The 27,161-nt window shown below is 42.4% G+C and overlaps 1 protein-coding gene across 8 annotated transcripts in view; it reads left to right on the forward strand.

Moving 5' to 3' along the window:
• NAV3 (neuron navigator 3) overlaps positions 1–27,161 on the forward strand; it is a 459,986-nt gene that overhangs the window by 272,508 nt on the left and 160,317 nt on the right. For all 8 annotated transcript variants that reach the window (XM_082240711.1, XM_082240708.1, XM_082240709.1 and 5 more), the window contains exons 3-4: positions 6,528–6,645; positions 7,259–7,311. In XM_082240711.1, coding sequence (XP_082096837.1) covers positions 6,528–6,645; positions 7,259–7,311 — 171 coding nt within the window. The remainder of the gene's footprint in view (positions 1–6,527; positions 6,646–7,258; positions 7,312–27,161) is intronic.

Here is a 27,161-nt window from a genome sequence, read left to right on the forward strand (position 1 = left end):
TCTTATAATACAAGGCTTCACTTAAGCAGAGCTCAGTGCTTTACACTTGTTCTTTGCTTAGGGATTTTATTATTTTAATATGTGGCCCCAACCAACACATGTTTTACTGGAAGTCCCATGAGTAAGTGTGTATAGGATTGTAAACTTAATGTAATTTGTGTGTGTGTGTGTGTGTGTGTGTGTGTGTCTGTATCTATTATATATTTTGGAAAGTTGCTTATATCTTCACTATGCATTTAGGCATCTCTTAAACGTTATGGCCAAATTTTGCATGATGATTTCAGAGATCAAGGAGCAAGTTTTCATCTGTGTCTGGCTACAGTTGGACATAATTTTGAATCAAGAAGGTGGATTGCACTTTTCAAAACTGCACTGCTTTTAATCACTACTTTCTAAACTGCAGTCAACCAGGCAAACAATAATTCCACAAGGCACTGGAAACTTGTCTTTAGAAAAAGCTTTCTAATGATGGCTCAAGGAGCAACTCTTTCCTTCGTCCTTTTCCCACTGCTGTTGTAGGAAGGCCTGTTATGGGGAAATAGAAGGCTTGGACTTTCAGAATTGTGGGCTTGCAGGAAGGAGAGGCTTGAGTCAGAGCTGTGGAATACAGGAAAATACCCCAGAGCCAGGTAGACTGCAGTTGCTTAGGCAAAGTCTCAGCCCAAACAGGAATTTTCTTATACCTTCTCCTGCCAGGTAGGGCCTAGTGGCCTGCCTAAAGAGGCAGCTGTAGTCCTAAGCAGGAGAATACTCCTGTGCTGCCCAGTGAGGTGCTCCAAACTGCAGTTCTGGGCCTCACCAGAGAGGGAACTGCACAGATAGCTGAGGTTTCCAGTTGGGGATCTTGGCAATATATAGTTGTTACAATCCTCTGAGAGATAAGTCACCATTATCCCCAATGTTCAGATGTTTAAGGCAGACACCAAAGGTATAGTGCACTGAGCTGGGATTTGGCTCCAAATTGCCCAAGCTGAAAGCTCAAACCAGTGTACCACTACAGAAACTGGCATGTTTGTTTCCAATAATAAAAGACTGACTTGAAGTGTCTGAATAATCCCATAAGGATTTAAGAGCTTGCCTTTTTAATCAATTCACTTCAAGCATGCATGTGAGTCCCCTGAGCTTGCACCAATCTTTCATTGGGAAGGGCATTGTGATAGATGGGAAGAAAACGAGTCTATTGCCTGATGTGAATTGACTCAAAAAGTGCTACAAAAATGTTTAAACTTCTGCACGATATAAGCAGAAGCCAGTCTGTATAACAAAGAGGGCTTTTCAGAGTTGTATCATCAGGTAGCTTTCTGTTCCACTGTGATTTGGCAGGTCTCTCTTGTAAATAAGGTGGAAGAGGCCAGCTGTGAGACTGTAATGTATCTTTGCTTCCTGAACTTTATGGCTGGGGTGTGAGGGAGAGAGAAATCGTCTCTGAGTTCTTACGAATGTGACTCTCAGAGGTTGTGGAAGGGTCAGAGTATCAGGCAGCCAAAGGTTGGTAGGTGCTTGGCAGCTAGGTCTGTCGAGCCTCTCGCTGGCTGCCAATGCTAATGGAACAGAAAGGAGATCCAAGCTTTGCTCACTGTGGAAAATGAACAACTTTCCTGTATTCACGTAGCTCTGCAAGCTGGCTGAAGCTTATACTTGGCTGTACAATGTTGGAACAGCGGTGGAACAGCCCAATAAACTAGTTTGCCTCATGAAAGCTATCCTTGCATTAGCCAAGAATGGATGCTGTTGTAAAAATCAGAAAGTGTGGAGGTTTTCTTGTGTTGTCATTGGCTTAATACCCAAATTTAAGCTCACAGTGTTTTTTTTATGCTGTCTGGTGTGCTGTGTGCTGTACAGTGTGCCTGTAACCATTTACCTCTCCCTGCATATAGCCTACTATTGTACATACTGAGCATATCTCTATTGCAACGTTCCTTTCAATTACAGGGGGGTAATTGGTACCATCTTGAGCTATTAAGTACATCAAACAAATGGGGAACAAGTACGAAACCTATAGCCTCAAACACACACACACACACACACACACTTAAGGTTCCCCCACCCCAGTGAGAAAGAAGCCCTCCTGAGAAATGTCTTCACTGCATACACTAAAAGCAAAGAGAAGGAAGCAGGAGCCCTGAACCCAGTATTCTGGCCACAGTGGTCCCAGTCCCAAACCCCATGCTTTAGCAGAAGCACTTAAATGCACACAGCTGCATGGAGTCTGCAACTTCGCATGATCGACTTGGAGACCACATGGAATGCCTATCTCTGCGTATGCAGCTGTATGCTCAGTCCTGTGACAGCAATTTGTAATTTAACTGTTTTTCCTGCTGGATTTTAAAATGTTGTAACACGCTCTGGAACCTGCTGGTGAAGCGTGGCTAATAAATTTAACAGCAGCAACTATGAGAATAATGCAGGCCTCCCTTTCAGACAGCCCAGCAAATGCTCTATGCACATGGAAACAACTTCTGAACAGGGTTTCTGGTCCATTATTCATCAGGTACATCCTCTTTGTTGCCTAAGGCTCTATGGATCACATCATGACTTTCTAAGAGATCATTATCACTTTTAGGTAAAGGTAAAGGGACCCCTGACCATTAGGTCTAGTCGTGGATGACTCTGAGGTTGCGGTGCTCATCTCGCTTTATTGGCCGTGGGAGCCGGCGTACAGCTTCCGCGTCATGTGGCCAGCATGACTAAGCCGTTTCTGGCAAACCAGAGCAGCACACGGAAATGCCGTTTACCCTCCCGCCGGAGCGGTACCTATTTATCTACTTGCACTTTGACGTGCTTTCGAACTGCTAGGTTGGCAGGAGCAGGGACTGAGCAACGGGAGCTCACCCCGTCATGGAGATTTGAACCGCCGACATTCCGAAGAGCAAGCCCTAGGCCCTGTGGTTTAACCCACAGCACCACCCACGTCCCATTATCATTTTTAACAACTGAGAAATCAGCAGTTTATTTATTCATTTAAATTTTTATACTGCCCTTTATCCACAGATCTCTGGGTGGTTCACCACATAAATTTAGAGGGATATGTGCTCTATGCATTAATGCAGCAGCCCTCAAACTAGATATTGTCCATATCTTGGCAGATAAAGCTCATCGCTTGGGATCCTTCTATTTTTCATTTTTATTTTTGCTTCTTTGCATTCAGGGATCCCCCTCCCAAGTGTTATTTCAAATCTTGTTCAATTTTGCTGTGTGTAAAATTTATATCTATATTTGAGCATTATAAAGTATAATATAATTTCCTTTGCTCGTCTGATGACAAGTACTTCAAGAATCCTAACATGAAGAATAGATAGATAATAACACAAGGAAGTTGCTTCCTTGCTCAAGTTGTCCTATCCTGTCTAGTGTTTCACATTGCAAGCAGTTAAGCTGTCCTTCACACACACACACATTGGGACCACACAGATGCAGAATTTATTCTTTTACATCTTGTTGAGATTATTCTCTTAAGGCTCAGATGATTCCAGCTCCTGGTATGTAGTGCAACCAATTTGTGTTGAATGCAGTTGTTTTATATATAAAAAACAAAACAGTGGGCAAAGAGGGGGAACTTTTTAAGGAAATGAGTAAGGCTGCAGTTTGTTCCAGGGATCAGTTACTGAGAAGCATTAGCAAAGTTGAGCACAGTGACTAATGCTCTGCATGTTTTTCATTTAGATGTGACGCTTGACACAGTCTGTCAGTGTAAACTTTCTAATAGCGAAAAATAATTGAAAGCTGAATGAACAAATAAACAAGACAACAAGTTTTGCATGTGATGATGCCTTCCCTACTTTTACTGATAAGACATGGTCTCTTACAAGATTCTCACAATTCTCACAAGAATTGCCACCCCGTCAAAATCAAAATGACTCTAATAAATGGCTGACTTGCTTCCTTTTTATGTCGTTTGCATGCTGGATGTGGGAGTGAAGATTTGAGTTTATTTATGTGCTGGCTTGCAAGGAATTTGTTTCAAAATAGAATAGTGCAAGAGCTGACTGGAAGAATGTACAAAGCCATGCTCTCTCTTTGGTTTGCCCTGTTGCTTCCTACAGCATAACTGGAAATTGAAACATAAAACTGTGCGGCTTAAAAGCATTAGATAATTATCAGCTGTTGTAGCTGTGATAGTTCTATTTTAAAACAGAAGCTCATAATGGAAAATGCAGATTAAACAAATACCACACATCTGGAATGCAAATGACAGAGGGAAGGGGAGTCAGCAGTAAAACATTAGAAATATGCACACGAGGCATTGCAGAACTGCAAACAGGTGCTTTTTTAAACTAAAAATAATCTGTATATTGTAAACACTTTAAGAAAAGAAAATGTCTGGAATGAATATGTGAAGCATAAAAGTAAGCAGAAAGGATGTGTGCACTGACGTATTAGGCACGTGAACTTTTTGCTACTTTGTACACCTCTTTCCTTGTTTATTGCTCCATTCAGTTCCCATCACTTCATTGTGTGAATGGCTGGTGAGAAAAGAAGTATCCAGCGCTCATCCTTGTCTGCTCTTTCCTTGCAAGATCCTTCCCTGGGGACTACCCCACTTTAGAGAATTTACTGTGCTTTTGAGTTAATTAGTTAAATGTGTGGCTACTGTTTCTGTGTCTGCTGACTCCAAACTCCTCTCTGCAACATGACTTCAGTGGGAGCCACCTGCTGGCAGAAATCTGAGTTCCCAATGCATTGGCTGCCCACTGGCTTTGAAAGAGGATTAGAGAAACAGTTGAAGGAAGGGTTCTTATCTAGAACAAGACTTTGAACTGGTTATTCTTTTAAATTATTTTTCGTTTTGTTTTTGTTTTAGTTGTGCAACTCCGCAGTTCAGTATTATGGATTTTGAAAGTGGAATTTATATTTTATTTCTTACACCAATTTCCTTTTGCTCGAAATTGTAGCCCACTTAGAGGTTTCTGTTGAAATATGAAGTGGTATATAAGCAAGCAATATAAATTTGTCAAAGTCCAGTTAGTCTGGAGGTGCAAACCCTTTGTTTGGCTAACTATCAATCATGGTAGAAGAATAGCCTCCCCAGCGCATTATTTTCCATATTTTGAGAAAGAAGAGGAGAAGTGGCAGCTGTGGTCTTAAAAAAATTCTGCTTGTTTGTCTGTCTGTCTGTTACGTTGCCTATATTCAGCACTTTTCTTCTAGAAAAAGGGGGACGTACTCACCGTGAAGCTGTTACAATGAGTGTTTTTAACCCATGCTGTTCTTCTAGAAAAAAGGTGCCGGTACTGTGTATACTTGAGTACCCCCAGAAAAATGTTATTCCAGCCTCATGGGTCATCTTGAAGTGTGGATACCAGAACTGAGCACAAAATTCCCAGTGCAGTCTCACTGTAGATTCATTTACCACCAGTCTAATAGTTGGCAGCTTTATTTCCAACCCCTTTCTTATTGACATAGATTTAACCGTTTTCACTCCTGACATGGAGGTCAATGTTTTTTGTTGCAGTGTCTACCATGACTCTAAAATCTCTGTCCTTGACAGGCACCACCAGTTCAAAAGTGTGAAGTTGGGATATCCAGAAACTGATAACCTTATTCAGCAGTCTTTGGACTCAAAACCTTTTTGAAAATCTAAGCACACAATGTCAACCGGACCACCCCTTACTCATACGCCTATTGACACTCATTGTCATTTCCTGTTCAGTCTCTCTCTTGTCCAACCTGCCAACTGACTTCCGCCGTTAACATCTTTGGTTTAACTGTCAACACAGCATATTTTCAAAATATATGCAGTTCTTTCAACAGTGTGACCTCTATGTACGTTTTGCAGCCCTGTATAGGCATTTCAGCACATTTAAGGAAAGGTGACAGGACAAATGAAACTGTCTCACCGCAGCAACCAATTGTATGACTGTTGCATCCAGTGAACAAGAAACATTGTCACCCACAGGGTTGCGAATGACAAACCCAATGAATTTGTACCAAGCGCACCATGCAACACAATTTGCCCTTCGTTTCCTTTTCATTTGCTCCTGGATAAGCTGTACTCTTTATGTACTCATGGCTCTTTCAGTAAACTCTTCCAAGTTATTGGGGGAGGTCTCCTTAAAGATAACTTGGTTGCCTAAACAGACCATGTGGTAATGATAACTTATTGCATTAATATACATCTGGTGTGCAGGAAGATACTGGGAATATATCGATCTATTAAACAATGACACAGGGAAAATACACCACAGTGCTTAAAACAGCACCACTCAGCATAGTTTTCAGTCTAAGTATATTGAAGTGAATCAGATCAGACTAAGAGTAAATTTTGACATAAGTTTCCTTGGCATTCCTAAAGGGGCTTTTGCATGGTCACAGTGACTGCGGTGTTTCATTGTGCAATAAAATGATTCATTCATGGTTAAAAAAAAATGGCACGGGGACAGAATTTTTAAAAAGGTTGTTTTTTTCTTCTGACTCCTTAAACTGGAATGTACGTTAGAGCTCTGCTCATCTGTAAGCCAACATTTGTCTTAAGAATTTTTATTGTCTCTCTTTCTCTCCCCATTTCTCCCACTCCCTCTATTCTGCAGATATACACTGACTGGGCAAATCACTATCTAGCAAAATCTGGCCACAAGCGGCTGATCAAGGACTTGCAACAGGACATTGCCGATGGAGTTCTGCTAGCAGAAATCATCCAGATCATTGGTAAGATCTGTGCTCTGAGCCACAGCATGATCTGACTTCTGGCTTAGGAAGGAAAAGGCAATAGAAGTAGAGCCAGCTTAACTGTAAGATGGGTACCAAATAGAGAGCCGTGACTTGGCCTCCAATTTCTCCCAGATTTTGTGTGTGTGTGTGTGTGTGTGTGTGTGTGATAGATATGTTTGTGTCTGCTCCACCATTCTTTTAAGGGCCAGAAAACTGTTTCACACACTTGGCATTGTTTAAAATGAATGCTTCATTAAGCCATATGTCTCCAATGTGTGCATTTTATTAGCTGGAGTGGTTTATACTTTCTGAGATGCCTTGAAACTGTATCCTGATCCCACAAAGACAATTGTGGACGATTTCATGTCAGCAGTCATTTGGCAGGGGCTGGAGAATTGGTAGCAACCTCCTTTTGCACTTCCCCTTTGCATGATTTGTGCATGGGGAAGGAACTGCTGTTAACAAGGCAGATTGTTACTGTGTAGGGTTTCAGTGTGCTTAGAGCAAAGTTCAGGATCTACAAAATTCTTGTATGTCTGTTTACTTTCTTCCTTGTGGTCACATAGTTTATTCTGACTTTTTTTTTAAAACCCTCACTGTTTTCCTTCAGCAAATGAAAAGGTTGAAGATATCAATGGCTGTCCTCGAAGCCAGTCTCAAATGGTAAGAATAAACCAGATTTTTGTGTTATGATGTCACATCTGAGCTTTACTGGATTGTGTACTACTGGCTATTCATTTTGCTTTATATTGATTGTGCTATGCATATTTCCTTTGGCTTTTTGAAAACATAGACTTGGTTTGTTATCTTTGGATAGAAGCAAGTTCAGGGTATAAGGGAGCTGAAAAACACCATTAACATTGACTATTAGATTAATTATGAATGTATTTATTTCAACTTATTACTATGTTACTCAGATTTGTATGGATAATTTCAATTCCAAAGCTGCTTTAAAGACAGAAAATAGCAGAACCAATTTTGAGTGGAGTCTGTGTGTCTGGACTACTGGTTTGAAATAAGGCATTTGCCAACTCTTAATGAATATAAATAGCCTCTCTGCTTGTCCACAATGAAGTCCAGTTAAATAGTCTGAGAAGTATCTCTTGAGACATGTGTAACCTTCTACTGGAAGAGGCTGAGCTAAAACCAGCAAGTACTTGAAAGTCAGGATATATCCCAAGGCAATTAGTTTCCCATCCAGAAGTGGGACTTAAAGTTTGTACTCTTTATTGATTAGCAGTGCCTGTGGCTATAAAGAGAATTCATTGTAGAATGTTGTGGAAACAACACATGGAATCTCCCTTTCCCCAGATCTCTCAGTTACTTTTCTCCTATAGGACTCCTATAGGATTGTTCTAATTACTTAGAGGCATAGTGACACTGTATGTTTTAGCTGCTAATCATCATATCTCTGCTAGATAGTTGAGAAAGGAGGCTGCTAACATTCAGTGTGACACAGGAAGCTGCAGATGCTAAAATTAACTCTTCATTGACAAGCTGCTTGCTGGGGCAAAACTAAGCAGCAGGTGTTGATCATCTTTAAGAGAAAGACGGCTAATTCAAGTTAAGATAATAACTTTTGTGTGTTTCTGCCAGTATGCCCATTAAGAAACAGAAACAAATAGTGAAACGATAAATTCAGGATCTTATTACATAAACATTGCAGTTAAGTTCACTCCTATATGGCACTAGGCAGCTTACATTAAAAATGAAGAAATGCCTGGGAAATAGTGATACGGGGCAGTAAGGAAGGGGCAAGAAGGAAGACCATAATTTTCTAATTCCTGTACATGTCTGCTCAGAAGTCAGCTCCACTGAGTTCAGTGGGACATTCCCAGGCCAGTGTGTATAAGATTGCAGCCTAAGAGTAATCTGACCTATTCCAGGCAGCTCTTAGGGGCATCAGCCAGTGTGAGTGTTGGTTGGTTCAGATTACTACTTCCACATAGTTTCACATGATATCTTGCTTATGTGACATCCCTGTGGTCCCAGAGCTTCCAAGGGACAAAAATGATCTCTGGATGGGTCAACGCCTCCATCCAAGGAGTGCAAGACTCTTTCTAGACAAGCTGCTAAATAGCCATTTGGCTTTACATGGGGCTGCTCTTTAAGAGGGTTTCGAAGCTGCAACTAGGGCAGAATGCAGCAGTGAGCCTGCTTCTGGATGTACAGTCTTAAAAGACTTTTATTGGTTGCCAAATCACTGCTAAGTGGAAATTAAGGTGTTAACACTGACATATAATTCTTTAAATGGCTTGGATCCCAGGTATCTGAACCCCTCCTCCCACGTTGAACCTGTTTGGGTGATAAGATCTGCAGGATAAGATCTCATGCATCATCTGTGGTTTGATGGTGCATGAAAGGGCCTTCTCTGTGTTGGCCCCCAGCTTGGGAAATGACATTCTTCTCATAATGCACCTTACACCATCACTGAGTGCTTTTTTAAACAATTGGTCAATACAGGCCTTTGTTCAAGTGAGTGTCTTCTCTTCTTCTGCATTGCTCTTCTGTACTCTTCTGCTTTGTTAAGTTTGTTACTAGTCAGTTTTGTGGGTTTAAAAAAATATTTTTAATTGATGATTTATACCTGTTTTAACTGTGATATTTTTTGTAACCTGTCCTAGAACTATTTGGCGAAAGGAAGGCAATAAATAAATGACTAGGTGTCCCCCCCCCAAGCATATTGCAATGAGCAAATCTGCCTCTAGGATGAAGAACCTTGTGGGGGAATAAGAGAACCCCTGTGAGGCTCCTACATATAAAATAATTATGTCCATTATTTTCCCTTCTTCCGACCTCACCACTCTGTCTTGGATTTCCATATGGTGAGACAACCATGGAGACCCAGGTTCTGATTCCCTCTGTGAACCTCACTGAGTGATTATGGTCTTGTCGTGGTCTCTCAAGCCTGCCTCACAGGGTGGTTGTGATGTGAAGATAAAGGGTGTGTGTGAGAGACAGACAGGGAGAACTATCTTAAAATGAAAAGAAACAGCTAAAAGAGATGTTGTGAAAATGGGCAGCTTTCAATTATTTCCATATTGACTAAGCAAACACACCTTCTTATCGTGACAAAGAAACAACATGACTTTGTATGATAATATTTTAATGCTTTTTAACGGTTACTCACAGAGTTGGCAAGAAGGGTAAAGGACCTTTTGTTTTTGCCCAGAATCTGGCTAGACATGTGCAACTGTGAACACAACATGGACAAAGTCAACATATAAAGTAAACATGGCCTAGAGAGATCAACAAAGTCATCCTTAATTTCAGGGAATTTCCCTCAACTAGAGGGAACTGGTTAAAGGGAAGCTGAAGGAGAGGAAGGGCATTCAGATCCTTTGGGAAAGCTTGTATGCAATTTCAAATGGAAGTACCTTGGATCAAATATTTGAGAGAATGATCAGGGAGAACAGGGCCAGATGTGTAGTATGGTCCAACTCGCCCTGATCCTGCAAGCTGCATCTGCTGCTACCTTCTGTCCTTGTCCCTGCAGTGTTCCTCAGAGCAGGATGAAGGCAAAAGCGGTTCAGCTCTCCCAGTCCTAGTGTCAGACCTAGGTATCTCAGATTTCAGTGGTGTTCTGTGCATCCCCCAAAACCAGCACACCTCACCTCTGGCCTTCCATTGGATGTCATAGCCGTGGTGCCTGCTGCAGCGCCCCAGAAGCTCTGCTCTCCTACATCCACCTTTGCCAGTTCCCGGGAGAGTGCAACTCCCACAGTGAAGGGAGCCCCCAGGATCCTTCCCTCTCTGTGAGACTCATGCACAGAACATCCTTTTTCTGCTGGGGAATGGACTGGGGCAACAAATTCCAGCATCCTCAGTGTGCTTATGTCACATGGTTCCCGATGAAGCGGAGGCTCACTAAGGGCCTTCTCTCTTGGTGGGAATAGCATGTGCAGCATCATTTTCATGTTGGGGATGCTGGGACTTGGAGTTGCAGTTGAATCCTCTCCAGTGGGATGATACCTGAAAGCTACAATCTCCCTCTCTCTCTCTCTCTCTCTCTCTCTCTTTGCCTGACTAAAGGTAAGCTTTTTTCTCCCCTATCCCGAATGGAAAGGAGGATGCATAAATGGTGGTTTCAGGTATATTGTTGTTGTTTGTTTTTATTAAATTTAAAGGATCTCAGGGTGGCAAATACATATTTTTTAAAGAAAATAAATACAATTTTTAGAAAGCCGACTTTTATTGAACAGTTACAAAATTGGAAAAGCATTCACCGCTAATACTTTCAAGTTTGCCAGGAACAGTGCCTTTCAACCATCAAGTCTGGATAAAGAGGAATGTTATTAAATGAACAACAATAATGGGGGAGGCAGATTCACCTCACCAGTGAAGGCCAACCCGCAAACAGAACTACTAGTGAAAAGATCCTGTTATGGATCAGTGCCAACAGCGCAGTGGCCAATGCTGGCACAACCAGCAGGGCAGGGGTGCCAACTTGAATGGTATAGTGGGGAGGGAGAGATAATACCAGCCCCACACGATTGATCACAAGATATGGCATGCACACACCACTTGAATGACAATGGCCACCAACTTTGTGGGAGCTGGCCCCTTCAGATATTTTGCTGGGAGGGGCAAACTCCTAGGAGTTTGCTCCTATGCAGCAGGGCTTCTCCTGTCAATTATAAAGCATGAAGCGGTTTCTTAAGCACTTTTGAGGAATTTGTCTGTAGAATTATAGAATTGTAGAGTTGGAAGGGACCATGAATGTCATCTAGTCTAACCCAATCTCAACTAAAGCATCCGTGACAGGTCGCTTGCAATGTGTCTTTTAACCTTGTCCCCTTTTCAGAGCCGCACTTGTTGATTCCTTCACTCTTATCTCAAAAAGGCTTTCTCACCTCTGGAAATGGTTCACAAAAGAAAAGCAGCTAAAACGATATTGGGCTTAGACCAGAAGGATGAAGCTTATATGGCTTTTGGTTTATTAAGAAAGACCTTTGAGAGGATCATGAAACTGGCTTATAACATGATGAGTGGGGGAGAGAGAGAATGATTTTTCTTCATTGTAGTAAAACCAGGATATCCAATGAAATTGATTGTATGTTTGTTCTGAATCTGGACAGACAAAAAGAAATTACTATTTCATGCAGTGCATAGCTTATGGAATTCACTGCCATAGAATGTGATGGTGGCTTAAAAATATTAGACCTATTTTGATTTTGATTTTATAAAGCAAGGGTTTAACCAGTATAGTTAGTGGGTTGCCACTTTTAAAACTTTTTAAATACTTTGTAGAACTCAGTAATCTTTGGAGAACAGGTTCATTTGCTTTTTCAGACCTTCCTGTAAAAGAAAGAAAGAAAAGAAAGCATATTTTTCGGGCTGTATATGTAAAAGAAAGCAAACTCCAAGGATGTTATCTATGATTCTGGGCCTCTCCAGACTGCAGGTGTATTCTGCAATATTTCCTTGATACAGTGCATTAGTGATAGACTCTGGTTGTACAATGCTTCTCCAGTGCCACAACATTGTTGCAGTCCAGAACAATTATGGTATAAAAAATTAAGGGATTTCAGCAGGAAGTGATGGGATATGCACTGACTGGAAATGAAGCAGAATAACTACCCCAACACTTTGCAGGCACAAAGAGTATTGAAAGCTGGATTGCATGTGACTGCCCTAATAGCAAAATGAGCACAAATCATAATGAATGTGCAATAAAAAGGATGTCTGGAAGGGTGCACTGCAGGAGAAGGTAGGATTTAGCTGTATCAGTTATTATGAACTAGCCTGTCCTTGTAGTCTGTCCCTATAGGCTGCAATTCCATACCCACCACCCAGAGGTATGTGAGCTCAATTTAATGCAATAGGACTTATTTCTCAACAGCAGGTGTGGAGAAGCTTTTTCAGCCCAAGAGCTGGATCCACAACTTACCTGTGCGCCATTTTTGACTGGTGGGTGGGATACTCACCTGTCAATTATGAGCAGGCACAGGCTTATGTCCAGTCTTAGTACTGTAGTCCCACAGCACTTAGTTTGAAGATAGGCCTCTGATTGCTCTAAAATACAGTAGACATAGGTTTATCTCGTCTTAGGACTGTGAGGTCCTAGTGCTAAGATCAGAGATTAAAAGCTGTTGGCTTTTATCACCACAGAATAAGTCAGCAGACAGACCAGGATGGTAAAAGGTAGCATGCCCCAGAAGTGATTAATATTGTGACCACCCATGAAAGTGAACGATCTTCTCTTAAGTTTGGCCCAGTTAAATTTTAATGGGAAATTGTTTTGATTTAATAGCTTTCAGGCAGTGGGTTTGGAGGAGTGGGGGAGAAATGAGAAAACAAAAATGTATAGAGCAATTTAATATGCAACATTACTTTTAAATTCTTTATTTTTAAAATGGTCAATAATTGGAATCTTAGTTTTCTGTGAAATATTTCAAAATCTGGAAATTGTTAAAAGTTCTAGTGAGGCCTCTGGGCAGCCAGTCTGCTTCTTATTAAAGGGATGTTGTCAAGGCTAGCAGTTAGGTTAGTCATAGTTGTACAACTTTGTTTTTAAAAGGAAATGTTTAGCTTCAGATTAGTCAAATCTTCAAAGCCCTGCAGATTAAATGTGAAATGACCAAATCTATAAATATTCTTATGATATTGATGGTGCCTTTCTGAAGAGTAGTAATTTATACCAACAAAGAAATAAATTCTAAGCCGATTTTCCCTCATGGCAGGCAGGGGAGAAGCCCAAGGCATTTGCTGCATGGGTTAGAGGACAAGATGGCTCCCCTCAAATTTCGTGAACAAAAGCCAACAGGACTGGAATTTAAATCTTTCTTTAAAACTGGTGACGGGACATAATATTCCACTGCATCTGAGAACAACAGGCTAGCTTAGGTGGCACCAGATAGACCACAGAGGCAGCGCTCTCCTCATTTTGTTGGCATCTGTCTTTCTCGGAAGACAATGGAGTGTACCTCTGGAGGTGAAGTCAAACTGCTAGAGAATCACAGGGGCTGCTGTGGCTGCAGAGACTGGTAGCTCATTACTGCTGCCTACTGTGGTGTTTTTGCTGTGGTGTTTTTGCATCAAAGTGACCTCTCTGGGGCACAAGCCTGGACAGTGTGTATGGACGTCCTGGGATGCCCAGATGACAAGACCCCATCCCCAGCCTCACAGATGTGGTCCAAAGGAAAGCAGAGCAATATGTTTGGCACCAACTTGGCTGCAGGAGTTGCCGGAAGGAAGCGTATAAGGCACCATCCAACCATCTTAGGGACTCTACTCCAGATTTGTGTAGAGTTTACTCCTTAGCATTTTCTTCTCCCTAAGATATCCCTCAAGGCAGCAGAGGTTAAGGATCTGGGTTGAGTGCACTGGCAACCAATTAGTTTCTGGGCCCAAATCAAAGTGCTGGTTTTGAACTATAAAGCCTTAAATGGCTTAGGACTGCAGTACCTCAAGGACTGCCTCTCGCCATATAAATCGGCCCAAGAGATCTGGAAGGTGACAATATGAGGCTGGGCCTCTTCTCTGTTTGCTCCCCTTTTGTGGGATGCTCTTCTCAGGGAGCAGAGACTTGGCTGGTTCCTTCATTGCATATCTTTAGGTGAAGTATTTCTCTTTAACCGGGTGTTCAACTGATTAACATTACAGTGGTACCTTGGGTTACAGACACTTCAGCTTACATACGCTTCAGCTTACAGACTCCGCTAACCCAGAAATAGTACCTTGGGTTAAGAACTTTGCTTCAGGATGAGAACAGAAATTGTGCTCCGGCAGCACGGCAGCAGCAGGAGGCCCCATTGGCTAAAGTGGTGCTTCAGGTTAAGAACAGTTTCAGGTTAAGAATGGACCTCGGGAACGAATTAAGTACTTAACCCAAGGTACCACTGTATATGGCTTTTAAATGTGTTTGTGGAAGTGCGGGGTTACTGGTTTGTTTTTGCTTTATCATGTATATTTTGTATTCTCTTTTTGTATTTTTATGTTGCGAACTGCCTTGGCATCTTTAGATGAAAGGCAGTATACAAATGTAATAAATATTAATAATATAATTTACGTACATTGCTAGTGAATTGGGCCTGTATTGGTTGCATTGCATTGTGTTGTCGGTAATGTGATTTAGTAAAATAGGCATGCCTTGTAACAAAAATACAGCAAACTATTCACAATTACACAGTTTGTTTTTTGAATGTGTTTATCTGAGCACAAAAGTATGCTATAATCAAACTCTGTTAGTTAGCCTTGTAAACATACCAAGACAGTAGTTGACTCTAAGAAATATTCTAGGCACGCCTGTTTGTTGCAGGAATGAATAAATTTCTTTCAGGGTAACAGAAGGATTAGAAAAATATGTCGGATTCATCAAAGTCTATTTATATGATTGTTTGAAAGGAAACGTTTGAGTATGCTAAAGATACAAAGAATGTGCAGAATGCTACCCGCCACTTAAAATAACATCAATAGCAATATTATATAAACTCCCCCCCTTCAATGTGTATTATTAAACTGAAATTCAGAACCAATGTAAGCTGCACTTGGGATAGATGATCCAATGATACGTCTCTATACAGCAATGAAACAAACAGAAACCAGGGTCTTGATTTGACTTGCAATTTATTTGCCTAGACCTTAAGAGGCCTGACTCATAAGAAACAAAATGCTTGAAGCAGCAGGCACCAAACAAATCAGGTTTATTCAAATAAGATATATTACTACATGAATGCTGACTTAAGCACTTCCACTTTCTCTGTTGGCAGTAGCAACAAACAGGAACAGCCCACCATCAACATCCTAGGAGAGAGAAGCTTAGAGGCTAAGCAGTCAGCAGTTCAAATCCCCGCAACGGGGTGAGCTCCCGTTGCTTGGTCCCTGCTCCTGCCAACCTAGCAGTTCAAAAGCACGCCAAAGTGCAAGTAGATAAATAGGTACCGCTCCAGCAGGAAGGTAAACAGTGTTTCCATGCGCTGCTCTGGTTAGCCAGAAGCGGCTTAATCATGCTGGCCACATGACCCGGAAGCTGTACACCGGCTCCCTTGGCCAATAAAGCGAGATGAGCACCGCAACCCCAGAGTCGGTCCCAACTGGACCTAATAGTCAGGGGTCCCTTTACCTTTTAATGCATTCATGACACAACAACGTCCCATCATTCCACCCTCTTCTGCAGTTTCCTTTAGAGCACAGGCTTCTTAGTCAAGAAGACCACTGTTTCAATTCCTGGAATCTCCAGGTAGGGCTGGGAAAGTCTTCAGTCTGAAATCCTGTCTGTGTAGAACGGGGTAGTCAACCTTTTTATACCTACTGCCCACTAATGCATCTTTCTTGATGGTAAAATTCCCTTACCGCCCACCAGTGCTCAATAGAAGGAGGATCCAGCTTGTAGAACCACCTACCGCCCACCTAGAATCCTGAAACGCCCACTAGTGGGCTGTAGGAACCAGGTTGACAACCCCTGGTGTAGAATATCGAGCTAGATAAACCAATAGTCTGAATAAAGCAGATTCCCCTGCACCATATTGTGCTAACCTCTTGTTCCTGCGGAAGCCAGTTCAAGGATTCCTGCTGGTGCAATGAGACTTCCCCCTCCTCCCCTTGCGTGCTCCCTTCTGTCCCCAGATTTGCTCTGGAGGATTGGGGGATTCTACTACCAGAAGAGATTTAGGGGATACTTGAGATTGTTGAACCACATTGTCTAATTGTGAGTTAGACTGAGATGAAAGCCCCTAGTCTCACTTTTTTTCCTCCCCCCCCCCTTTTGCCACCATTGCTTATTTTTCATTGCTGAAGACTGCAATTTTTAAAACCACCAATTTTAAATGTTTCTCTGTCCTTGGACATATAACTCCTCACCACCACCACCACCAACAACAACAACAACTAATAGCCTTGGGCTTTCCATCAAGTAGGGCATTCTAAGTTCTGTTAGCAAACTGTGACATTTCACAGCAGTATCTATTCATCTTTGCGGCTGGCCTTGGGATAGCATTTAATCTCTTGTTCAGCATCATTTCCTCAAAAAGCCTGCCCAGAAGGAGTTCTTCATAGCTAGTGTTATTTGTTTCTAAGCAGAAATATTTCACCAACATATCATGCATAGCTGTCGTTCGTATACCTGCTTCCTTGTTACTTGGTCATGCTGAGTTTTAGGTTTATCTACTGCAAATACTCAAAAATACTTAACCTTGTCTGGAAACCTGACTGACTTAGCAAACTTTATAAGCTGATAACATGCACCCAGGAGGTCTACATAACAACGAGAGGGGGGGAAATCTCATTGATGTAGTGAGTGCTTAAGATGGTTGACTGGCTTGCTGATTTTCCTCCTAGGAAATTATGATTCTCTTCTGCATGTGTCTCACAACTTCAGAAAGATATAAAGAGAAGCAGAAGACTGGAAAAGGGGAAGGAAAGGTGGGGGAATCACTTATATCCAAGGACAGAAAAGGTTACGCAAAGACAGCTGAAAGGTTTTTTGGTTAAATCAGTATGCTGGATGGAGGCAAATGGGGTATAAACAGTCAGGAATACACAAGGGCAAGAACCCCAAGGAGTGTAAGGGAAGATATTTCATTTCACAAAGGACTTTAAAACAGGAATGAGGGATAATGGGAGTTCAGCATCATCTGAAGTGCCACAGGTTAGCAAACCCTGTTGTAAAATAGCCAGTCTGAACAACAGTCACTTAAGGACATGCACACTGTTAAGACCATATTCATGTAAGACAATCTTAATTGGGTACAAGTGATCTCTGAAGAAGAAGGAGAAGAAAGAAAATAACCAGTAATAGTTCCAGGACCAGCCGTTTTCCTTGCCCATTGTTTGCTATTAACATTAGCAACCACATAATGCATAATAGCTTTTAAGCTATTTTATGATTTTATTGTTTTTTTGCATTGCACTCTTTGACATGGTTAGTTTATTTATGCCCATTTTATATTGCTTTGGTTCCTGTGGTGATGAACAGCTGTATAACACTTCTAATAAGTACTGATGTAATAACACATTCATTTCATACATTAATATGGCACCTTATAAGAACCATATTTATCATTTTATCATGTGTGAGTGTCCCTCATTCTCTTGCTTTCCCTCTTCCTAAAAAGGCATAGGTTAAAGATTATCCTGTATTTTTTCATTCTGAAACAAAAGAAAAATGCTGTATTTTTGAAACAGCTGATTTTCTGGTTATTTTCCCGTTCTTCGATCAGTTGTTGTATCTTGTGGGGCTTTCCCCCACTTAGAACTTGGTGTCAGCCTGGTGTTACTTTATTTATCTGGCCTGTGTTTATTTCAAAATGTGTTTATTTCAAAAAGCTCTAGTCCTGTTTTAATGGTAATTATACTTAGGATAATAATGCTCAATTTGTGTTTGATGTTGCAATCCTATGAACATTTAGCTTTGATTAAGCTTGATTGAAAATAGGTAGACTTTACATGTATAAAATTGTACTACAGTGGTACCTCGGTTTAAGAACAGCCCTGTTTATAAAATAAATATATAAAATTATAAAAAAGAACAGCCCTGTTTATGAAATAATGGAGCTTCATAACATGTACAGTGGTACCTCGGGTTAAGAACTTACTGTAATTCGTTCTGGAGGTCTGTTCTTAACCTGAAACTGTTCTTAACCTGAAGCACCACTTTAGCTAATGGGGCCTCCTGTTGCCGCCGTGCCGCCACTGCACGATTTCTGTTAGCGGAGTCTGTAACCTGAAGCGTATGTAACCCAAGGTACCATGGTACTTCTGCCCTTTGGTACGATAGCTTGGATCCTAACTAGACTTAGGCTTGCTGGAGTATCTCCTACCCCCATCCAAAGATGTTCACACTTGCAGAAGGAGGGTGGTTATTTTCATTGATTCCCTTTTTCCCAGCAGTCCCTTGTACACTCTGAAAATGTGCTTCAAAGTGTTGGGGGCCTCTCCAGACCAGCATGAGAGGTGGCACAGGTCACCTCCTGTTGAGTCAAAATAGCCTCCTGCGTTTTGCCAGTGGCATTTTCTGTTGGATCTCAGCCCCAGACCTCAGGACCATGAGTTAAGATTACTCAAGAATCTCTTAAGAGCTGAATACTCAGAGAAACTGGAAAAGACAAGTAGGTAACAAAAGTGCATGTAATCAATGGAAAGCCTTTATTTGTCTCTGTGAATACTTCATGTCAAATAACCTTCCTATCCAATTTAAGGATATTGTGCTTAGAATTTCCTAAGAAAAGACTCCACACTCCCCAAATGAGTTTAACAGAATCCATATCACAACTTCATAAATGAACGCTGATTTTTTAAAAAAGGAAAAAGAAGCATTATTGTAGGGTGGAAGTTTTATATATATAGACGTCTTGTCCAGCATCCAAGCTCTTCATCAATCTTTGGGGCTTTTAAATCTACTTTTGGCAATGGATGCAAAAACACAGAAACATAACAAATCTATCTTTTAATCGTTAATCGTTGTCACATTTCCTTAGAAGTGTCCATTTCTTTAAATAAAATACTTCTCTTAAGCGTGCTTAGGATTCTGGGCTCTCACCAGTATAATTTCTTTAGTAAAGGCTTGAGAATCTGGCAGATTGTCATATTTATGGAACTGATTAATCTCTGGGAAAGGAAGGAATAATATATAGTTGTATTAGTCATCATTAATTATCCTGTGTACATGCTATAATTCATTATGTTTGGAAGCAGAGAAGGTGCAATCTGCCAGAGGAAGGAGATGAAAGCAACTCTTAGTAATACGAAAATCAATGATAAAGAATATACATTTTTAAGATAAATTAGTGGTGAGTTTCTATCCAACAATTGAATTATTCATGTAAATTTATTTACTTGCAATTACTGGATAATGACATATGCTCAAACTAAATTTTGATTTGCAATTTTTCTTTTGTAAAATATTAAGATACTGTATGAAATACTCACCTTGTATTCCATTCAAGCACCTCAAACGGGGGAAATTAACCTTTTGCTTCACAGGGATGAATTCAGAATGTGCATTGCTAATATTTTTACATAATGGGAAAATCTGTAGGTAGTAAACAGCTTGTTGTCTTCCTAATTGCCTATTGTCTTTCTAATTACCTATTGTTAAGTCGGTGGTTCAAATCCCTGCAACAGGGGTGAGCTCCTGTTGTTCAGTCCCAGCTCCTGCCCACATAGCAGTTCAAAAGCACATTAAGTGCAAGTAGATACCGTATTTTTCGCCCTATAGGACGCACCATTCCATAAGGCGCACCTAGTTTTTTTGGGGGGAAATAAAGGGGGAAAATTATTTCTCCCCCAGGCGCAGGGCTGGGGCGGGGGAAACCCGAGCTTCCCCCGACCCCAGCCCCCAGAACAGGCAACTCTCCGCAAGCTGTGGGAGCTCAGCGCAGGGCTCCCGCACCTTGCGGAGAGCTGCTTGAAGCCTGGGCGCGCTGAGCTCAGCGCGCCCAGGCTTTGGCATGCAGGCAACTCTCTGCAAGCCATGGGAGCCCAATGCGGGTTCCCATGGCTTGCGGAGAGCTGCGCGAAGCCTGGGGAGCGAGAGGGGTCGGTGCGCATTGACCCCTCTTGCTCTCCAGGCTTCAGCGAAAGCCTGCATTCGCCCCATAGGACGCACACACATTTCCCCTTCATTTTTGGAGGGGGAAAAGTGCGTCCTATAGGGCAAAAAAAATACGGTAAATAGGTACCGCTCTGACTGGAAGGTAAACAGCATTTCTGTGCGCTGCAACTTAGACATGCTGGCCACATGACCCAGAAGCTATCTGCGGAGAAACGCTGGCTCCCTCGGCCTATAGAGTGACATGAACGCGTAACCCCAGCGTCGTCCGCGACTGGACCTAACGGTCAGGGGTACCTTTACCTTTATGGTCAGATTCAATAAGGTTGCTGCATCTAATCTCTTCCAGCCATAGTCCTAACCCATTGAACAACTATAACAATCTTCTCTATTTATACTACAATTATTAAGTTCTTTTTTAAAAGAAATAAACTGGGTCCCAAAAGAATATTAAACCTTCAATCTAAATTCCAAATTCCTTCATATTTCTCTCAAAGTTTTAAGCACATAGCACCCTCAGTTCTCACTAGTGGACTTAGTGGGAAGGAGCTGTGATGAACATGGTATTCCTGTCTCTCATAACAGGTACTTAACTTTTTTGTGAGTCTCAACCCTATTAGCCTTTTAAAATTTCCATTGGGTACATTGGACTTGCCTTTCTTTTTTATATTGTTTTAGTTTCTTGCTTGATTTACAGCCCTTTCTGAACTTTTCACACACATCTTTTATTCAGTACTTGTAAGATTTGTAGCTTTAATATTGCATAAGCCACAATTCTTGTAATACTTGCTTTGCTCACAGCATTTTATCACAGATTTCAGTGAGATTACAGAGGATGGATTGGCCGATCCCAGGATAGAGATGCATACACTAGGTACATTGTAGGACTGATTTATTTTTTTAAATGGAGCATATTGCCTAGATGAGATTTGTTGTTTTGTGTTATGTTGACAGAGTGACTATCCTGCCTTATGTAAAACCCAACAATATAGACAAGTATTACTAAGAAGCACTAGTAGGAAGTAAAACGGCACCGTATACTACATTAACCCTAAAATTTGCTTCTTTAGTAAACATTGATTTCAGAGACCCATTCTAGCTAGCTCTGATTGAAACAGTATGGAGAGCTTAGAAGCTGGATAAAGTCTATTCAAACTTCTGCAACTGCAAAATTTAAATTATTTTCATCTGCTTGTAAATTTGAATAAAATGTGTTTAGGGCTGCTGGGGTCTGAGTTCAAAGAATAATTGTGGTTTGCCAAGGCAAAAGAGAAGGTAATTAAAGCAGTGTTTATGTACACAATGAAAGCTTCAAAATGGTTAAACTTTGAAGTGTTTTTTATTATTATTACTGAGTGGAAATGAAAGTGAAAAATAACCCCAATAATTTATTACCCAGTGTCATGCTGGATCTTCTAACAGCATTTATGTAGCACATTTCAAGCGTTCAGTGTAGTTCTTATACATTATCTTGGTGATCTTTGCAAGATACTGTTAGGGAAGGTCACTGTGGTTATCCTCATATTGCTAATGAGGCCTGAGAGCAAAAAGGATTAGTGGTTTGCTTTTGATGAAATAGTGAATTCTTGGCTGGGGTGGGATTTGAACTGAGTTCTACTGTTAAGCTGCACTAGTTTGTTTTATTCAGCAAATGCAGATGTAATAACACCATGGACATGTCTAAGTCCTTATACTGTTATACACGACTTCACACTCAAGACTCTAGAAACAGTTAACAAATTGTTCAAAAAGGATTAATTAATCTGCTTTTTCTTGCCCCTTCTATTGTTGTGTCAGCAACCTGCTGCAAAAAAACCCCCTGTATTATTCGGTAACCATATGTGCAATAAAAGGCAATTTTGTTTTTGAATAAATTGACGCTTAACACAGGAAATATGTTTACAGAAGTGTCCAAGCTTCTTCACAGAGCTTTCTTTTTCTTGCAACCACCTCTGCAAATATCAATGATGCCGTTAATTACTGTGCGGAAGTATTTCCTCATATAAATGAAGATATTCATAGCAAGTTCAGTTTTGATTTTTTTTATATATAAAAAAATACCAGTTTTGTGCTTATACAATTATCTCCAGTAAACATCATTTAACATTCTATCAAATGACACTTCAGACTTTGCAGGCAGGAGGGTAATTTTGAATTCTGCATATTTACTTCAGTGAAGTTAGTCCAGATTTATATGAAAGTGTCGTTAAAATATAGACCAATATGTTTAGTTTAACGTGTTAGCTATTATATTATTTGCGTGCTGAGGTCCCCCAAAACCCCTACCCCAATAACTCACACATCACACATAATTTTTGTTTAAGGTTTTTGGCATACTTTTGGCCACAACTTTATTTTCATACAAATTGAGAGTGGTTGCTTAGGCATTGGTTATGACTATCTGTCCCCCCCGCCTTGGGGACAGCGCTGACTCCCGTGAGTCAGCGTGTGGAGGAACAAGACCAGGGACAGCTGGGACTGCGACACAGACCCTCAGCTATTCCCTGCTTGTTCCTTGGGAACTTACACGGCCCGCACCCTGCTCCAAGGGTTTGGACGAAGGGATGGTAAGCCCCAGAATTCCTTTAACGGAATTCCCAGCAGCAGCAGCATTGGAGGGGCAGGCACAGCCAATCCATACCCCTCCACCAACCAATTTAACCAATGCCTAACCGCCAACCTTACAAGTTGTGACGATTTGCTAAGCAGTAGGCAAAACCCAAAAGGCACACACTAATCAGCCAATTGGAAAAATTCCTACTGGGCCCCCGCACCAAGGCGAACGACCCCATGACAGGCAGAGCAAGGTCAAGGCGCAAGCCCAAGCAAGGGAGGGCGGGCGGGAGATCCGATGTCCACAGCGAAAGAGAAAGAGAAAGCTGTGGACCTTGCTTAAATAACCACTGATCCCACCCCTAAATTGGCAACATCAAATTTACCCCAGTAACACCATCCTCCAATCTGCTCCAGGCCCCTTGAATCTAATACTGCCTGGCAACCAAGTGGAGTTTTGTTCGGCCCCATCCGCAACACGTGCTCTCTTTTAGTGAGAACACGCTTTGCGTGCTGAGGTCCCCCAAAACCCCTACCCCAATAACTCACACATCACACATAATTTTTGTTTAAGGTTTTTGGCATACTTTTGGCCACAACTTTATTTTCATACAAATTGAGAGTGGTTGCTTAGGCATTGGTTATGACTATCTGTCCCCCCCGCCTTGGGGACAGCGCTGACTCCCGTGAGTCAGCGTGTGGAGGAACAAGACCAGGGACAGCTGGGACTGCGACACAGACCCTCAGCTATTCCCTGCTTGTTCCTTGGGAACTTACACGGCCCGCACCCTGCTCCAAGGGTTTGGACGAAGGGATGGTAAGCCCCAGAATTCCTTTAACGGAATTCCCAGCAGCAGCAGCATTGGAGGGGCAGGCACAGCCAATCCATACCCCTCCACCAACCAATTTAACCAATGCCTAACCGCCACAGAGCCTTAGCTCACCGCCAAACCACTCACAAATGCAACCCTTCCTTCAATCCCAAAGCAACCATAGCCAACCAGGTGTCGTTCCCTATAGGGGAAATATTCACCCTAAAGCTGGCAGCAGCCTTGAAGGTAATCACAGGGTGCAAAATCATGGAACCACCTGAAGCAAAGCCTATTTTACTTTATTATTTTAATTATTATTTTATTTTATTTTATTTTATTTTATTTTACACTTCCTTATTAACATGCTTCCCGGCCTCTTTGGTGGTAGTTTGTCTAGGCACTGGTTCCTGACTAGCTGCACCTGACCTCAGCAGGGCAGCACTGACGACTGGGCCCCACCATATCGTCAGTACCAGCAACATTGTGGGGGAGCAATGAATCCCAAGGCAATCGCATCCCGCCAGGTGTCGTTCCCCATAGGGGAAAGATGCACCCCCCATCTGCCCCAAAGAGGGGAACAGTCTTGAAGAAAATAGCAGGGTGCAATATCACAGAACCACCTAAAGCAAGGACCTATTTTATTTTATTTGTTATTTTATTTTATATGTTATTTTATTTTATTTGATTTACTTGATTTATTTTATTTTCCACCGCCATATTAACATGCTTTCTGGCCTGCTCGGTGGTAGTTTGTCTAGGCATTGGTTCCCGACTAGCTGCACCTGACCTCAGCAGGGCAGCACTGACGACTGGGCCCCACCATATCGTCAGTAAACAGCGTGGGGGAGCAATGAACCAGGATCAGACTCAAGCTCACCCCAAATGCTCCCAGGGACTCTTGCGTGGCCCTACCCCTCAAAAGGGGTTGACAAAGCATGGCAAATCCTTGGTTTCCTTTAATGGAATATCTTTGCGCATTGGAGGGGACAGGTGCTCCAACCCCCCCTCCAGACCACCTTGAACCAAATGCCTTAAATTATTTTGAGTCCAGGGAGAGCTGCCATCAACTCAATCCAAGCCCTCTTGCATGCAGGAATGCAAACTTATGCTGGAGGAAGACAGCAAATCATTCTTGCCCAGCTGTACCACCAGCCCTGCGGGAGGACCTGCACAGGTCACACTCGACCGCACCAAAGGAAGGACCTCCTCCCAAAGCATTCCCCATCTGGACATCCAGTATATGTCCACATGGGCAGGAAGACTGAGATGGCGCCCCAGTCCAGACTTGTCAGCGCGCTTGCCAGCCCAGTGTACAATGCTATGGCCCAAATGTGCACCGCTGCTCCTATGAGAAAAGGAAATAACAGACAAGCATCAGCACAGACATCATTGTGACACTTCCTGATATAACCCTTGTCAGCGTCAGACTTCCAATGACCCGTATTCACAATCCTGTTTACAGACAGGCCCCCAGTGTGCAGCCTTTGCAGCAGCCCTATTCGGAAGGAATGAGGCGTGTTCAGTGGTAGGCAAGCCGCAGGCCGTAATAACTGGTGCACGGCGTAAGCACATTAATGCCTGGCTAACGGGAACCCATTTTCATGCACTAGGAGTGGGCCAGCCCCCAGGGGAATGAAAAGCCAATTTTTTCTGGTATCCATAACCGTGCAAGGGCCCTCCTCATCTGTAATGGGAAGCCTGATTGTGGCACTCCTGCCCACTAAGTCTGTTTTAGAGTTCCCAACTCTAATGACAAGCTCCAAAGCAGATAAGGATAAGTCCTGAAGCAATAAGCCTCCAGACTCTCAGCCCTGTGCTGGCTCCAACAACCATTTCCCCAACCTTCAGTGCCCAAAATGCAATGGAATACTGAAAGGAGTCTCGCCTTGATCTTTTACCAGCAGACAAGTTTTAACTTGTTGCAGATCCTGCATAGGTAAAATTGACCGACTTCCTGCCCACTGTCCTATGAGGTTGGAGCCTATTCCAACCTTCCAAGGCCCTGCGCATTACAAACTTTATGCAAGGGTCTCTGAAAAATAAAGCTTCAGTATAACAGACATTGCAGCGGACTGAATTCTTATAGTTATAACAGGACGCCCAATCTGCTGCAGGTGGACCAAATACTGCAGGATCTGCTCAGAGGATGGGGGCCAGTTCATCTGAATGGCCGAGGACTGCCAGCTTAAGGCTAAGAAATCCATCCAGGCCTTCCCATAAGAGCTAAAAGCAGAAGGGGAAATGGAAGCTGCTGCTCTCTGTAATTACTAATTGTTGTCAAAATGCCACAGGTGGTCTGGAAAAGTCTGGCAATAGCTGAGTCTGGAGCCCAGGATCTGAAGCGCTCCATCTGAAAATGAGATAGAGTGTCAGAGACATCATTAGAGGATCCCATAATCAGGAGAGCAGAAAGCACAATATTAAACCTTAAGCGGTGCAGCTCAAAAGCATGAGCGGAGGGGCGGAGACTCTGCTGGAGCGTGAGAACTGTTTAGCCAAGACGCTCACCACTACCTGGTTATCAGACCAAAAGCAGATCCGATGGTCACTGAACTCCTCGGGCCACATGTGAACTGCTACTACTATGGGGAAAACTCAAACGTTAGGTCACATGATTGCCTCACCATACCGGGCTTGAGGCCATGGCTTTGCACACCAGCAGCCCCTGAAATAAAAAACCAAAGGGCAAAGATCCAGCAGCATCAGCATGAACCTGAAAAATCCCTGTGCAAGTATCCTGCCATGGCCAACTACTATTGCATACATATAGGAATTGCAACCATTGCATGAGATCCCATTGCATGAGAAAGGTAAGGGGACCTCAGGCCGCAGGCAACCTGGCCTAGTGGGAAGGGAAGGGGCGGCCTGGGGCAACCACTCTGCATGCAAGATTAATTAAATGACCCAGCAAGATTGGATCTGATGAAGCATCACTTGCTACAGAGGAAGTATTACAAAATAACTTCCTTCAAGGCAGACAGCTTCTCCATAGGCAAGTGGTATGTTTTAGCAACGATATCCAACTGGATCCCTAAATAAAATGGGAATATGGGCAAAAAGCATTGAGGTATTGCTTGCCAGCTTCCAGCCCCGCTTGGGCAGGGGGCATCTTGTGCTGCCATCATAATACGTAAATTTACAGGGCCGATGCTGGCCAGAACCGCTAAAAAAGTCCCGACAAAACTGCCGCCGAGCCAGCTTCCTTTTCAGACACACACTGTGCAATGCAAAAACACACTCCGTGCAGTGCTCACACAATCCATGCAATGCAACTATACTCCGTGCGATGCAGCTACACACTCCGTTCAATGCAACTACACACTCAGTGCAAAAACGCACTCCGTGCAATGCAAAAACGCACTCCATGCAATGCAACTACCCTCCATGCAATGCAACTACCCACTCTGTGCAATGCAACTACACACTCCATGCAATGCAACTACACACTTCATGCAATGCAACTACACACTCCGTTCAATGCAACTACACACTCCGTGCAATGCAAAAACGCACTCCGTGCAATGCAACTACCCTCCATGCAATGCAACTACACACTCCGTGCACTGCACACACCCTCTGTTCAATGCAACTACACACTCCGTGCAATGCACTCTCTGTGCAATGCAAAAACAAAAACAAAACCACACACACTCTGTGCA

Source organism: Podarcis vaucheri, assembly GCF_965113315.1.
Source record: "Podarcis vaucheri genome assembly, chromosome: 10".
Classification (NCBI taxonomy): domain Eukaryota; kingdom Metazoa; phylum Chordata; class Lepidosauria; order Squamata; family Lacertidae; genus Podarcis; species Podarcis vaucheri.